The sequence below is a fragment of the Nomascus leucogenys genome, chromosome 13, assembly GCF_006542625.1.
Source record: "Nomascus leucogenys isolate Asia chromosome 13, Asia_NLE_v1, whole genome shotgun sequence".
NCBI classification, from domain to species: Eukaryota; Metazoa; Chordata; class Mammalia; order Primates; family Hylobatidae; genus Nomascus; species Nomascus leucogenys.
Window position 1 is genome coordinate 45,553,167 of NC_044393.1, and position 15,304 is coordinate 45,568,470.

Sequence of the window (15,304 nt, forward strand, 5' to 3'; positions counted from 1 at the left end):
TTAAACTGTCTCCCAGTTCCCACAGAAGAATTAGATCTCTGTTGCCCACAGTGATAACTGGCTTGCTAACACACTTTCCTCCACTGCTTTCTCTTCCTTGCCTTCCTTCTACACTGTCCCACAAGCACTTCCTGGGATCACCTTTCAAATCAACTGTTTGCACTTGAGTCCTTGCTTAGAGTTTCCTGGGGAAACCCAAATGCAGGTGGATTTCAATTCAGAGGTGCAACTTTTGGGTGCTGCTAGGGTTTGTTTAAACGAGCCAGTATTATTTGAAGAAAGGCAAACCCAGCCAAGATGAGATGGGCCTTGCCAAAGAACATCAGGCACATTTTAAGCATGCCAGTAGGGCTGATGTTGGAGCTCTTTATTATAAACTGGAGCCATCTGCCGGCCTGTAATAACCTGAATATGAAAGTCCTAACCTGGGATGCAGTTAAACTGCATAATTTCTGTTTGTGGTTATGCATTTAAATCTTAACATGCTCTGAACGGCAGATTGAAATTCATAACTACATTGTTTTACAAAACTGGCATGAAGTCCCTTCAATACAATGTACAAGATACATTAGTATGTTGCATCAAGAGCTCGGTGTTTTCTCTTTGTTGTTATTATTCTTCATTTTTAAATAAAGGAAACTTGTAGGACCACAGCCTTGTAAATGTCTTGAAGTGATGCCAAGAACCTCTCTATAAGCCACTTTCTAAAAAGCAATTTCCTTTTTGTCCCATAAAACTCCCCAAAGCACCTTAGGCGAACACCAAAGCGAGGGTTATGTTTGCAAACTGCAAATACAGCAGACATTTAATTATACTGAATTCATCAAAACCCTAATTGAGACAGGAACTCAAACCTTATAGCTTAATTACTTTAATTTCAGATGGATAACAGACTTGGTCATGTGCAACCCTCCATGCTGAAGTTCATAGAGGGAGGCCCACGGGCACTCGCTGGTAATTCTCCCAGCCAAATGAAAGTGCAGATCAACATAAATAAAATGCTAAGTGAGATCCATGATTGGATTTATTAATCGCTTCAGTCCCCAATATCCAGCCTTTGCCGTAACATTCCACTGCACCAACTCCACCGCCTGGGAGAGCTTCTCCCTGTTTGAGGCTGGGAAGCTGTCATTTCTTTTTTTTTTCCTCCCACTGATAGACAGCACAGAAGTAAGTACCAGTCCTTTGAGATTGTTTTTCTATGAACGTCTCCTTACTTTGATTTCCATTTAGAAGACCTTCTCCCTGACTATCCCTTCCCTTCCCACTGAGTATCCTGTGTCTGTTAATTAAGCTGTGGACACCCTTGACTGTTAGATAAGTTCCATCAATGAGTTGGTCAAATTATCACAGTGACCTAGGTGGAATTTGGAGGTGAGAACCCCAGGGATGCGTATTCTGAGCATAGCTAATGGTGTCTGAGACTGACTTACTATGTAGAGCAGGTGCCATTAATGCTGAACATGCTATAGTTCATCCCGATGGCAACACTAGGAAGTAGGTGTGCTTGTACCCACTCTATAGATGAGAAAAATGAGGCTTTGAGAACATAAGTAACTTCTCCAAGGTTCCACAGCCAGAAAATGGCAGAATCAGGATTTAAACCCAGACCCATCTGATTCCCCAGCCCATGTTCTTTCCAAAACATAATTTTGCTTCCTCTGCAAAGACTTGAAGGATCCTACAAAACCCTGAGCTGGATGGCCTTGAAAATCTCCAGGTGGGCACAGGACAGGAAAGTCAGAAGGAAAGGTTGGCATCCAGAGTCATCGCGTGGACTGCTTCTCCCAACAGTCATGGTTGTTACTTCTGTCCATGGCTATGGGGTTGTGAGGTGAGCCAGCAAAGACCTTCTGGGGTGAGTCAAGGGACAGACACCAGCATTTTTTGGAGTTCAGGGAGCCCTTTGCCTTTGACGCAGGTGTTCCAACCAAGCTGGGATGAACCGCGTTGCTAATGAGTGATGAGCCACACACGCATCCAAGCCGTTTCATAAGTAATTAGTTGTGTGGCACTGACTAGATGCTCCCCAGTCATTTGTTTCATTTCTCTACACTATCTCTCTTCCTTTGGGCTTGCTTGTGAATCAAGCTTCAGGTACAAATGACGAATGAACTAATGACAACACTAATAACAGCCAGACTAATAACCATACTGCTGATGGTGACAATGCCAATTAGGAGAGTGCTAACAGCGACAGACTCTTCTGCTGGGTGTGACTGTTTATCTCTGGAAGGCCACGAGCAGGTGTCCAAGGCAAAGGAGAGCCAGGGAAGTGCAAATAGCACCAAAGGCAAAGGCAGAGACTCATTTTTTAAAAAAATACTAACTACATTTATGGGAGATTTAAAAAGCGCATATTGTGGGTCCACAAAATCTAAGACATGAGCTCACTGACTGAAAGGATGAGAAGAGGGAAATCATTCAGCCTAGGGAGCTGAGTGGAGCTCAGTCACCATGTACCGGGAGCCCCTTTTCCTAATAGAAGGGACCCGTCCACCTGTGGGCCCTGGAGCTGAGTCCCAATGAGATCCAGGTGTCCTTCTGCATGTCACCTGAAAGTAACTGACACACCAGGCAATCCAGACAAATCAATAGGCATGAAGATAACGGAAGTAAAAATGGGCAGTGGAGAATGCAATGGTGGACCCGGGGTATCCTGCATGGAGACCCTCGAGTCTACATCAGCGGAACGGGCAGCATGGGGTGCCCCTCGCCGCTGCTGTGAGGTGAGGGGCCTGGCAAAGGGTGTGGGGAAGGCTGCCCTGGGGCTTTCCTTAGCCCCCTGACCCAATCAGCCGCTTCCAGTAGAACAGTGCACTGTTCATATCAAGGCTGCTGATCAAGTGATTAGGATCAACAGGTTCCTTGATATTGTAAGTGGAGTAGCCTCCACGAGCTTTTAGAAGTGACTTTTACTAGAAGATACGCAAAGTTGTGGGTATTTGGGCAGAGACCTCAGGGTTGTGTTGTTTCTAAATAAAATTCCTTTGAGGAAATTTAGGATATCAGAGTTGGCAAAACAGTTGCAAACCCTGCAAACAAACCTCCAGGTGCTGCCGCAATGTAGGCTTGGTCGCCCAGAGCCTCCCACACAGTGGCTTCTGAGCACCTTCCCCAGACTTTCCAAAACAGACACCAGTATTCATAAAGAACACAGATGCCAGGACACCACCTGGAAGTGGCATCAACTCCATAGGTAAACTGCAGGCTTGCAGAGCCCTTCATGACCCCAAAGGCACGCTGTAACAGAGAAATGAAATGCTCTACCACAGTCGAAAAAGGTTAGGCTGTGGCCTAAACTGTGATGACTGCACATTTGGTTTACCAGATTCTCATGTATTCTCATTGTGTTTAGCAGATTCTCACGTATTCTATTTCCACTGAGCAAAAATCACACCTAAAATTGTTTTAGGCCATTCTAGTTCAGATCAGTAACATACCAAAATGAATGTGGAACCCTTCAGATTGTAACCCACATCTTTCAGGCTGGTTAATTATTTATGTGGACCTGAGCATTCTATATTCCATCAACATGGAGACCAAGTAATGGTGGATTACCAGTTTCCACTTCTAGCTGGGCGGGCCAGCCTCCTAGGATGTGAGGTCCCAAATCACTGCTGCCCAAACCACTGGGCCCTGATGCAAGTTGTGTTCCAGCAAGATAGTCTCCTGCCTAAACCCCATGCCTCCCCTTTCCCCAGTGTCACATTTTGCCATCACAAAGAAGCTGCCAGTCTTACCTGCCCAGCAAAGAGCCCACAGACACCAATGATGCACAGGATGTTGAATACCGCTGAGCCCACGATGGTGCCAACTCCCACGTCGCCTTTGGTGATGAAGACCCCTGAAACACAGATCCCACATCAGCCTGGCTGTTGTGGCCCTGTTGCATTCCAAGGTGGGCATGGGGAACCTTTCATAAGCATTAGATTGTTCTCAGAATCTACAGGAAACAGCTGAGGGGTGGAGAGAGCTTTCTAATCTACAGAGGGATGATAGCTGCATAGGAGTGTGATGGGCTTGGGGTCTGGGACAAGTTCATGCGCAGTAAAAGCATCATTTAAATAAAACAACAACAGCAGATGGGAGGCTGATGTTCTACTCATTGGGGTCCCTGGATTATCATTTTCTATGAGTGGTAGACAATCTCGGTCTGGGGGCCATCTGTTCCCAGAGCCCTTTTCCTTCAGACAGTGAAGGGCTGAGATGTCCCTCCGTCTGTCACCTACCTATGACCGATGTGAACAGCTCTGGGGCCGAACTGCCCGCCGCCATGAATGTGGCCCCAGCCACATCTTCACTGAGGTGCAGGCGCTACAGAGGAGCAAAGACAAAGCATAGGTGAGTTGGGATTCCATCTTGGAAGAGAGGTGACTGTGACACCCGAGAGGCCAAGCCCTGAGAAGCAAAGACTGGGGCTTCAGCGAGAGCAGGACCGATGGGACCTGGGGCTGGTACTTAGTCCCTCTCAGCCTCCTTCTCCTCCTCACAGAGCGCAGCCCCTGCTGCCGATCCCCTGCTGAGTCACAGCTCCTTTCAATGTCCTCCTCAAGGGACAGGTTTGGGGAGGGAACTACATGTCCTTACGAGCTAAAGCCTCTTGGGAAGATCTAGGGGTCTTCAACCCAAATCCCGCAGGGGCTGTGCAGATGACAGTCAGGAGTGGAGTGGGCCCGTGGGAGGCCACAGCAGGTGGTAGGTCTGAGGCTATGGTGGGGGCGTTTGCCTCTTTTCTATGGGCAGCATTGCCCAGTTCCCCCAGTGTGGCCAGATATTCTGATTTTTAAGAGATGCCAATAATCCAAACTTTTATGCAAAACTTCCTGATTTTTTGTGCTACTATGCTGATCTCAGGCTAAATGAGGCTCATGGTAACCAGTTTGTGAGTCTTTAGGAGGTTAGGGAGGCATGTTGGGGTGTGGATGTGGGGATCATCCTCCTGAAACCCACTCCCCTTCCTTGAGGCAGTCTGGAAACCCCGGGATCAGAGAGTGGGAGTGGGGGCTTAAGGCTGAAAAGAAGGTAATGAGGCATCAGCCCTGCCAAGATGGGGTTTATACAATGAGCTCTCCAGGTTACTCTGTTAAACCAAAAGGTGATTTGCAAGAAGTCAAGGCAATTATACACTAGAGGCTGGTTACCAGATTTTGCATTTCTGCATTCAGTCGTGACCCAGAAAGTATGCTGCTGGCTGCCAGTGAATAGCCAGTTCCCTCCTGGCAGTCAAGCTTGAGTGACATCCTCCTCTTCCCAGTGGCACCAACAGCTGCACTTCCTTGCTCAGCCAGAGAGGGGCGGTGTGGCCCTGATGTAGGTCACTGGCCTCCACTGAGTCACCCACAATAGTCTGCAGGAGAAGCCCTAGTTGAAGATTTTGATCTAGGATCCTGGGTCGCTTCGCTGTCGGCTGGACAGCGAAGCTTCACAAGGGACGCCGAGCAGACCCTAAGATGGAGGCGCAGATAGCTCAAAGTTGCAAGGTGTGGCTTTGAGGGGTGCCCAAGCACTCCTGTCCCATGGAGCTAAGAGTCTGTGAGTGAGGTAGCCTGACCCACAGCTTGCAGCTCCCTGTATGGTTTGCCAAGACCTGCCAGGAGGCGGGAGCCATGTGTTGCTGTGGTTCTGTCCTGTTGGGGTATTAGTTGTGGCATCCAAACCTTGGGTTCATGTCCAGTTCCCCTCTCTCCTTCATCCAGCCAGTTTGTTTCTTCCTCTGTATCTTCTTACACCCCTCCATCATCCCCAGTTCACTTCAGCCCTGGCAATATCTCACAGGACTCTAGTCTTCTTGACTCTGGACTCCTAGCTACCATGACAGAGCCCTCAAAAGCCCTCCCCAGCTCCCTCCAGAGCTTGGAATAATTCCTAACGCCCAGCCTGGCTTGCAGGGCTCCCCGTATGCTGGTGTAAAACCCCATCTTGATTTTGCAGCTCAGACGTTCTCTCACCAAATACTTGGCCACGGACACCTTCCCTCTAAGGGCTGTTCTAATCCTGCCTCTGGCACAAGCCCTTTCCCGATCTCCTCCCAACTCTGTCCCTCGCAGCATCAATCTCTCTCCTTCCCCCACTCTCTCTCTGCACTTCTGCACTTGCCAATTCCCTGCCACTTCCTCCAGCCCCCTGTGGATATTACCCTGGAGCTGCTCTGCAGCTAGGAGCCCTGGGATGGGATGGGACATGCTGTGTGTGATCTAGTTTCCTCCCAGCCCCTGGCATAGAGCTTCGTCTAGGCAGAGCCCAGCTTAGTGCTGACGTCAGAGGGGTGAGTAGTGTTCCAGATCTATTGTCACATCCTCTGCTGCTCAAATGTCCCACTGCTGTCCTGGAAGCCTCCACGTGGGTCCCAAAGCTTCCTACCCTCCCCATCCACCTTCATCTTTCCTAGACAAGCCTCTGCTCGGCCCAGGGCTGCCACCTCATGGTCCTTGGGGATGCCAGGCCCTTCCACTCGCTGAGCTTTGGTTCATGTTCACTCTTCTTCTTGAAATGCCTCTCTCCCTTCCCGCCTCAGTGCAGCTGAGGCTGTCTACTGTGGCTTATAGGATTTCTCTAAACTCTGGAGACTCTCTCTGCATGTCCTGCACTGGTATCTCTCAGCTGTTCAAAATCTAGGGGCTGTCATCTCCCACAAGGAGAAAGTGAGGTCCAGACAGGGGAAGGGGCTGGCATGGAGCAGGTGCTTTGCAAGCACCAGGGCTTGACCCCAGTTTCGGATCCTGGGTCACTGCCTTTATCTCCTTCTCTTTCTCCCATTTTCTTTTCTTGGCCTTTTCCCAAACCCCACATTTTTCTGCTTTTAACTTTAAAGTATTTGAGAATGAGTGAGAATCTGCCCTGACCTCCAAGCAATGATTTGTTGAACAGTGTGGATTTCTCTCCCCATTCACCTTTCACAAAAGCTGGAAACAACATCCTTCTGTGTTTTTCTGCCCTACTCCCAGTTTTAGTCTACGAGCAACCATGAAACACACTATACCGAATTATTAAAAGGTGATTAGGGAAAGCACAGGCAGTAAACAGAGTCCAGGGCCGAGAGGCCCTCTAGGCCACTGCTGGTGGACCCACACCATGATCCTCTCATCTTGTGAGAAAGTGTAACTCCAGGGAGAACTGATCCCACATCTCTTAGAAGATGTAAACATGTCAGGATCTCTAAATATATGTGAGCTCTGACAGCCCACCCACCATTCACAGACATAACGTTTCCCCAACAATTAAGGTTGTTTAAAGTCCATGGAGCCAACACTGTCTTTACAGGAGACAGGCACGGGGCACCCACTCTCGTTATATGAATCTTGCTTATAAGACCAGATTCGGGGTGGGAGCAGGGAGAGCCCAGGAAAATGTGGTTGCTCTTCTGTGCCCACTCCTCCAGTATCGCTGTGGGTCCAGGCAGTGCAGCCAGTTCTAACACCACCATGACCTGGTCCAGGCTCGTCTCTGGATGGAGTAGAGAAAAGTCTGAAGACTTGGAAATCAGGCTGACGTGGGCTCAAACAGTGACTGTATCCCTTGACCCAGGGCAGGTTGCTCAGCTTCTCTAAGCTCTGGTTTCCTTGTTTGTAAAGAGGGGGTAATATCAGTCACCTGGCAGAATTCTTGAGATGATTAAAGACAAGTAGACATAGTCTCACCACACTGTTTAGCGACTGAACCATATCAGGGACCTAGTAAAATAACACCCCGCCACCAAACATTTTCTTTCCTTTTCCTCTCCTTATAACTTTTTTGTTAAAAGACTCACACCTGCCCTCTTTTCCTGCCATTTTCTGGCTCTTTGATTGCCTCTCCCTACAAGAACGTGGGTATTCACAGGTTCTGTGTCCTCAGCTGAGTAGAACACATGCTGACAACTGTACTGACATTTCCAGAATACAATTTTGATATTCACACTAAAAAATTTGCATGGGAAAGAGAGAGAGTTGTTTTGCTCTGCATGAATAATAAACCACCCAATGGTGGTATTTCAGAGATCACAGAGGACTCCAGTTACAGGTGAGGAACACCTCCTCCCCTTCAACATAAGGCGACCCCACTCCCAGGTGGAATTCCTCGGACAAAGGGCTTCCACACCTGCCCACTGTGCATTTCAGATGCCACCTCACTTACTCTGTGCTACCGTGGAAGAGAACCCCTCCTGTGGCTCTCTAAATATTGTTATTGTGGACACTTTTTATTTATTTAAGTATCCAACATAACTTCCAGGATGTAGAAGACACTGCTTAGGGTATGTGGTTCTCTAAGTCTGTGGTTCCTGGACCAGGCAGCAGCCTCAGCATCACCTGAAAAACGTATTAGAAATGCAAGTTCTACCCCCTCCCACTCTCCCAAGACCTACTGGATCAGGCACTCAGGGGAGAGAGAAGGAAAGGGAAGACACAACCAGTTTTGAGAACTACTGGCATAAAGAAACCGAATTCCGGACAGATGTGTCTCGGGGAGATGCCTTCTGGAAACAGGGATTTTGAATTTAAAAATAAATAGATAAATATAAATAAATAAATAAAATGGAAAGCTTTCAGATAAAGGAAGCTACATTTCCAAACAGACAAAGAGATGAAAGAGGCAAGAGAATGAAAGAGTTCTAGATCTGCTGAATATTTTTTGATGAAAGGGGTTTAACTTGCTGTTCAGCCTGGCATGCACCGTGATGATTTCTAACAGGGGCACTTTCCTGATCTCTGTGGCCAATTCTTTCATCCAAGTGCTTCCGCTTGGAGCATTTCTGTACACATACAGAGAGAGGAAGCGTGGCAGAGGTATGCAGTTGGAGGTTTTTAATCCTGCGAGGACGCCACGGATATCAAAGGAGAGTTACGGAGGCAGAAGGAAACACAGGAGAGAGAGGTGGGGGAAGTAACAGAGAGAAAGGAAGAGTGAGTTTAAAAGGAAAAGAAAATGGGGAAGGAAAACACAAATAGTACCAATAGTTAGGTCTAAATGGAGTTGGGGAGGTTGGTCCTGTGGGTTTTCATCTGATTATTGATCAGAGTCATGAAATGCTCAGTAGACTGATGGCACTTTGGTGCTAATATCGCCCATTGCTCTCAAACATGGTGATGCCTGGTGTTACCACTGCAGCTGCCCTGCGAGGGCTCCCCAGGACTTTGGTGAGGAGGCTGGAATAGTACAGGGCACAGGTCCAGTCCCCAGTCTGGCTCACACATACCAAGAATATGAGGCACGTACCTCACAGATCTTTTCCAAGGAAGGGACGAAGAAGTCATCACACACAATGGCCAGCGCATAGAACATGTATATGGCCTGGAAGAGAGGAGATAAAAGGGGTTAAAGTTAGAGTGAGGCAGAGCCAGGAAGATGAGGGTCCAGCCACCTTCTGCTTTGATAATATCTTCTGTCATCATGAATTCAACATCTTAAATACCAAGTCTTTCCAATGCTCACAACACTCTCCTGTGACCTGGTCCCAGCTTTCTCTCTGATGTTATCACCTGCCACTCTCCTTTTGCCCACCTCCCTTTCCATGAAACATGCCACGGATTCCTGTCTCAGGGCCTTTGCACTTGTTCTTCCCTCTGCCCTGAACACTCTCCTCCAAGATATCCCACTGGCTCACGCCATCACACCCTTCAGGTCCCCGCTCAAATGGCAACCTCTTTCCCCCGCTCCCATTTCTCTCTATCTCATTTATCTCTTTGTTTTTTCCTGATGCATTATATGTTAAATTAATTCATCTATTGTCTGTCTCCTCCACCAGAAGTTCATGAGGATATGATGTCATATACTTAATTTCATATAATGATTGCCATATCCTCAGCAGTCAGCACAGGGCCTGGTATATAGGAGGTACTCCATAAAGGTATGCGGAATGAGGGAATAAATAAATGAACACTTCCAACTGAACCTGTTTACTCACCGGATCCCTGCAGGCAAGCTTTGCAAACTTGCTTTTGCATCTTGGTCAGCTATGACCAGGGTATCCCCTGGAATTCTACCTTCTGGCCAGAAATTGCCTCTCCACTGTATCCAACCCCGTGTTCCCTCTCTAACTAATGAAATCTTACTAGGATTTCAGTGTTGACTGACCACTCAACATCCTTCTCCCACTCTTTCCTAAGGAGACCCCAGTTTTGTCCAAATATCCACCATGCCCCATGTGGAAGGTGACCCTATCCTTTTCTCCAGGAGTGGATGCTGATTGGTCAATCAGTATGCAGTATTCCTTAGCTGTGGCTATTGGTTCAGAGGTGAGCACATGACCTACGTTGGCCCAATTAGAGTGCAGGAAAGGCTTTTACTTTTTGCCAAAGGGAGCCATTTCTCACCCTCTGTTGCTTGTTGTGGACAAGGAAGCTGGGAGCCCTCATTGCCACTGATAGTCATATTGAAGGAATCTGACTTGAGAGGAAGTTGACCCTGAATCAGAAAAAACCTAAGCCCCGGATAACATCACTGAGCCCTTGATCAAGTGCCCACCCTGCCTCTTGACTTCATAACATGCCATGAGCATTGTTGAGGCCAGTCTGATTTAGAATGTCTCTGTTACTCACTTCTCAAAGCATCTAATAGGTGTGGTTCAAGTTCTAGCACCTCAGCAGTGACACTGCATTCATTTATTGACCTCCCAGTATCTTTTCCTTTTGAGAAGTGCTCCTCAGGATGGGAGTCATACATCCCCTCCTCCTCACACAGGGCGCACACACATAACCTACGATAGCCATAGAACATCCATGCCCTGTCACACAGTGGAGAGTCAGGGACAGGTCTGTAAGGGGCCAAGCAGAGATAAACGGAGAAGCTGAGGGAGAGACACCCTCTTTTTATGGATATAAACACCCCACATCTGGAGCTGCTAGAGGCAGCTGTCATATAGAGAAAACTTGCCTGAGAAGAATGCTGCTCCCACAGTGAGAAGCCGACCGAAGAGATGGGACAGGCACACGCACACACACACGCATGCACACACAAAAAGTACACACACAGGCACACACATGCAGGCATGCATGCACGCACACACACACACACGTCCCAAATGACACCATGTGACCCCTGGCCCCGGCTCCATTCTAAAATCAAAATCACTTTCCAATTTCATGAGCCAATAATAGGCCTTTTACACTTAAGCAGTTTTAAGTTTCTGTCACTTGCAACTGTCCTTCATGAAGCCTCTGTGGCAACCCAAGCATGAAATGATCTCTGTTGCCTTTGACTCTTGGCAGTTGCACTAATGTAGCCCCAGGGTCCCTGCTTTGTATGTGCTTGTTTGCTTTTCACATATATGTTTGGTCTTTTCCATAAGATCGTAAGATTCTAAAGTATACTTTAACACTAGATCCTGTGGAAATATCAGACAAATGCACAAAGACATATGCACTAGTATTTTCATTCCAGAATTGCTGACTACAATAAGTTATCAAACCTAGCAAAATATACCTTGGGGAATGGGTTATATAAACTGTGGTTCATCACTCAATAAGATGCCCTTAAAAGGGATTGTGTAAATCCAATATGAAGTGACAAGGAAAGGCATTCACAATACATTGCTAAATGAAAAACAGCATTACAATCTCTTTATTAAATAATCTATGCATATGTGTATATACACATATTATATATTTGCCTATAAGAGTTTGTAAGGCCATTAATCAAAATAGTGGCTACATTTCTCTCTCAGTTAGTGTGACTCTATCTGTATTTTATAATCCCTATCTATATTTTGTAATATTTTCACTCTGAAATAGTATTTCCTGTGTAACTTTTGTAGGTGATGGGAGATTTTAGAGGTAAGAACTCTGTCTTATACTTCTCTAATTTCTGAGGAGCCTGGGATGCTTGGCATGGAGAAAAATCTCAAAAATAACTCATTAATAGATCTATTCATAATCTGTACAAAATTATTTGCCAATGGGCTTTTTATTGAAAATGTCGATTAACGGGTGTGGTGGCTCACGCCTGTCATCCCAGCACTTTGGGAGGCCAAGGTGGGTGGATCACAAGGTCATGAGATCCAGACCATCCTGGCTAACATGGTGAAACCCCGTCTCTACTAAAAATACAAAAAAATTAGCCGCACGTGGTGGTGGGCTCCTGTACTCCTGGCTACTCGGGAGGCTGAGGCAGGAGAATGGTGTGAACCCTGGAGGCGGAGCTTGCAATGACCCGAGATCGCACTGCTGAACTCCATCCTGGGCGACAGAGTGAGACTCCGTCTCAAAAAAAAAAAAAAAAAAAAAAAAAAAAGAAAATGTCAATTAAGAATAATCCTTGCTGTATTTTGTAGCCTGGGAATAAATCAGAAAATACATTCCCCTTTCCCAAATTACAATGGACTCAAACCCTCTTTTGCTGTATGACTTGGCTGATCCAATGATATGCAGGTTTTAAGATTAGCTTTGAAAGGACACTCACATTAGGTAATTGGGATACAGAATTGCACATTTGTAGATTAATCAAGATCTAAATAAGCTGTCCGTAGCTGACATATTCAACTCACTGAAACAGCCAACACTGCCTAGAAGTCCATAAAGCATCTCACCAAGAATATGTTCCAGTATTACATATTGATCTGGTTTTGTGGCAAGAAGCTCCATCTAACACATGCTTCGAGGGGGATGAGAAATGAGATCTGCCAAGCACTCAGGACTTTTGAGGGTAATGACTATCAAAAGCTGTGTTAGTTCTCATGAGCTGGGCAGCATGAGGCGGGGATGCTCACTGTTAACCAGATGCCCTTTGACATAGCACCTCTGGGCACCCAGAGAGGCCTGCAAGGCGATGAGCCCTTGCCAGCTGCAGAGCCCTTCCTGGCACCTGATGGTGGGCCTGCCACTCTGGCTACAAAACAGTCTGCTCTAAGTCTCTCTCATGTTACCCACCGGAAAACAGGTTCCTGCAGCACAAGCAAAGAGAACAAAGGAAGAAAACAAAGGTTCAAAGTCAAATTTTAGGATGCAGAAAACCTACTGGGAGTGTGACATTGATGGTACTATTAATACAACTAGCACAAATAGTTTTAATAGAGTAAGGCATCTTTAGGTTATTTTGACCATTCTTATATTTTCAAAGGATATATTAATATCACTGACAACAATAATAATAATCACATTTGCCACTGCTTGTTGAGACAGGAATTCCAGGCATGCTCCAGGTATATTACCTGGACTTTCTCAGTTCTTCTAAATCTTATATGAGGCAGGGAGTTACTGGTCCCACTTCCCAGAGAACGCAGAGGGTGTGGGAACTTGCCCAAGTACACATGGCTAGCAAAAGGCAGGGCTTAAATTTGACCCCAGGACTCCCTCCAAGCCTTCCCACAGAGCCCAGCTATCTCCCTGTATAAAGATCATTTCTGGTTCACCACCCCATCTCCACTTTGTCTGATGTTCAGCTCATCTACTAGTGAGCTGTCTTCTCCAACTGCAGACAGTGAGGGATATTTTTAGAATTCCAGCCATCCACTTTTTGGGGCTGCCTGTCAGAGCCATTGAAGTTCTTTATCAATATTATTATTTTTACCAGATGCACTACAGAATATGAGACAGATTTGAACTCCCGAAAATGCTTGGGCTGGCCCAGCACCTTGAGGCAGCCCAAATATGCTGTAACTCACCCTGGAATCCAAGCCCATGGCTTGGCTACAGCAGCCGGTACAAGTGAATGTGGAGTGCGTTCTGGAAATGATGAATGATGGGCATTTAGAGAAGATGGGGGGTCTTTTGGAATTTCAGCTTTAGTCTCATGACCACAAGGCTTCTCTTCCCAGGGAACTTTTAAGAACCCTCCGAGTGGGAATCTGCTTTGGCCTTGATCATGTGTAGCCTGGACCATGAGCCGTGTTTTATGTTCGTGTCTCTGGCCTCCCTTTTGTTTTATGTTAATGTATCTGGCCTCCCTTCTATTGAGGGCAGCAGCTGTGTCCTCACATATTAATATCCACCCCTCCCAAGCATGGGCTTTCTATATATGAAGTGATGGATCCCAAGGAGGGTGGTGTTCGTGGAGTAGCTGGTGTTGCCTTTTTTTTTTTTCTTTTTTTGAGAGTGTCTCACTCTGTCACCCAGGCTAGACTCATGGTTCACTGCAGCCTTGTTCCACCAGACTCAAGAAATCCTCCTACCTCAGCTGCCTGAGTAGCTGGGACTACAAGTGCGTGCCACCATGCCTGGCATTTTTTTTTTTTTTTTTTTTTTTAGAGTCAGAGTTTCACCATGTTGCTGAGGCTGGTCTCAAACTCCTGAGCTCAAGTGATCCACCCACTTGGGCCTCCCAAAGTGCTGGGATTGCAGCTGTGAGCCACCGCACCTGGCCTGGTGTGATCTAGCGAGGGAAATGGCCAAGTAGCATGGACAGGGCACAAGCAGCTACTAAAAGCAATGCAGCTTGGAGCCTTGGAGGAAGCCCAGGGCGCGGTGTGAGATCTCCCATCAGGTCCTAGACTTGACACTTCCAAGTTGTGTGGCTCTTCTTACCTTGCTTACCCTTCAACATGGGCCTCGTCACAGCATGCTCCCTAGTGCTTACAAGGCTGTTGTGAGAAGTAAATGAAAAGCAATGAGCAAAGGGGCTTAGACATAGCACAGCCCCTCATGCACTGCCATTGTTGTGGCAACAATAATGATGCCATGAGAACATGCCCAAGCTAGCCTGCTGGAGGAAAAGAGACATGCAGGGTACAGATGGTCACCTCAGTTGTCCTGGCTAAGGCTGTCAGAGATTAGCTGGCAAGCAGCTAACCCCTAGATGTGGGTGAGCCCAACTGAGACAGGCCCAGCCCAGCCCAAGTTCAACAGTTCAGCTGAACCAGAAAAACCCATGGACCAATGAATTGTTTATTGTATGTCACTGAAGTTGTGAGGCCATTTGTTATGCAGTATTATTGTGGCAGTCAGTATGTTGATAGTGTCCTTTGATGTACAGGTAACAGATACAGCCTAGATAATAAAAACAGCCACGGTGAAAAAACAATAATGAGTAACTTCCAAGAAGCAGACTTGAAAAATTCCTAACAGACTAAATGACAAAGTAGAACTTCCAGGGCTAGCTCCACTCAGCTGAAATCATATTTATATGTTTAAAGCATACACTATTCAGAGGCCACCAAGGAAAATGATGATTCTATTCTGAGACAGGCCTGCCTTAGGATTTGAAGAGTTATTTATTTATTAATTCAACAACAATGTGTGCAGCACCAACTCAAAGCCAGATGCGCTGCTTGGTGGGAAGGGTCTAAGACTTAATAAGTTACTGTCCTTCAACAAAGAAGAATGGCCTGAGGTCCAGTTGGAAGTACCCAACATAAGCGGTTCACCTTAACTCAGTGTGGAGATCTTAGGACAGA

At 46.7% G+C, this 15,304-nt stretch overlaps 1 protein-coding gene across 3 annotated transcripts in view; it reads right to left on the bottom strand.

The window, feature by feature from the left end:
* Positions 1-15,304, bottom strand: part of SLC24A3 (solute carrier family 24 member 3) — a 509,497-nt gene that overhangs the window by 130,837 nt on the left and 363,356 nt on the right. For all 3 annotated transcript variants that reach the window (XM_003268234.3, XM_030826204.1, XM_030826205.1), the window contains 3 exons: positions 9,196-9,270; positions 4,233-4,317; positions 3,744-3,847 (listed from right to left, as the gene is read on the bottom strand). In XM_003268234.3, the coding sequence (XP_003268282.3) occupies positions 3,744-3,847; positions 4,233-4,317; positions 9,196-9,270 (264 nt within the window). The remainder of the gene's footprint in view (positions 1-3,743; positions 3,848-4,232; positions 4,318-9,195; positions 9,271-15,304) is intronic.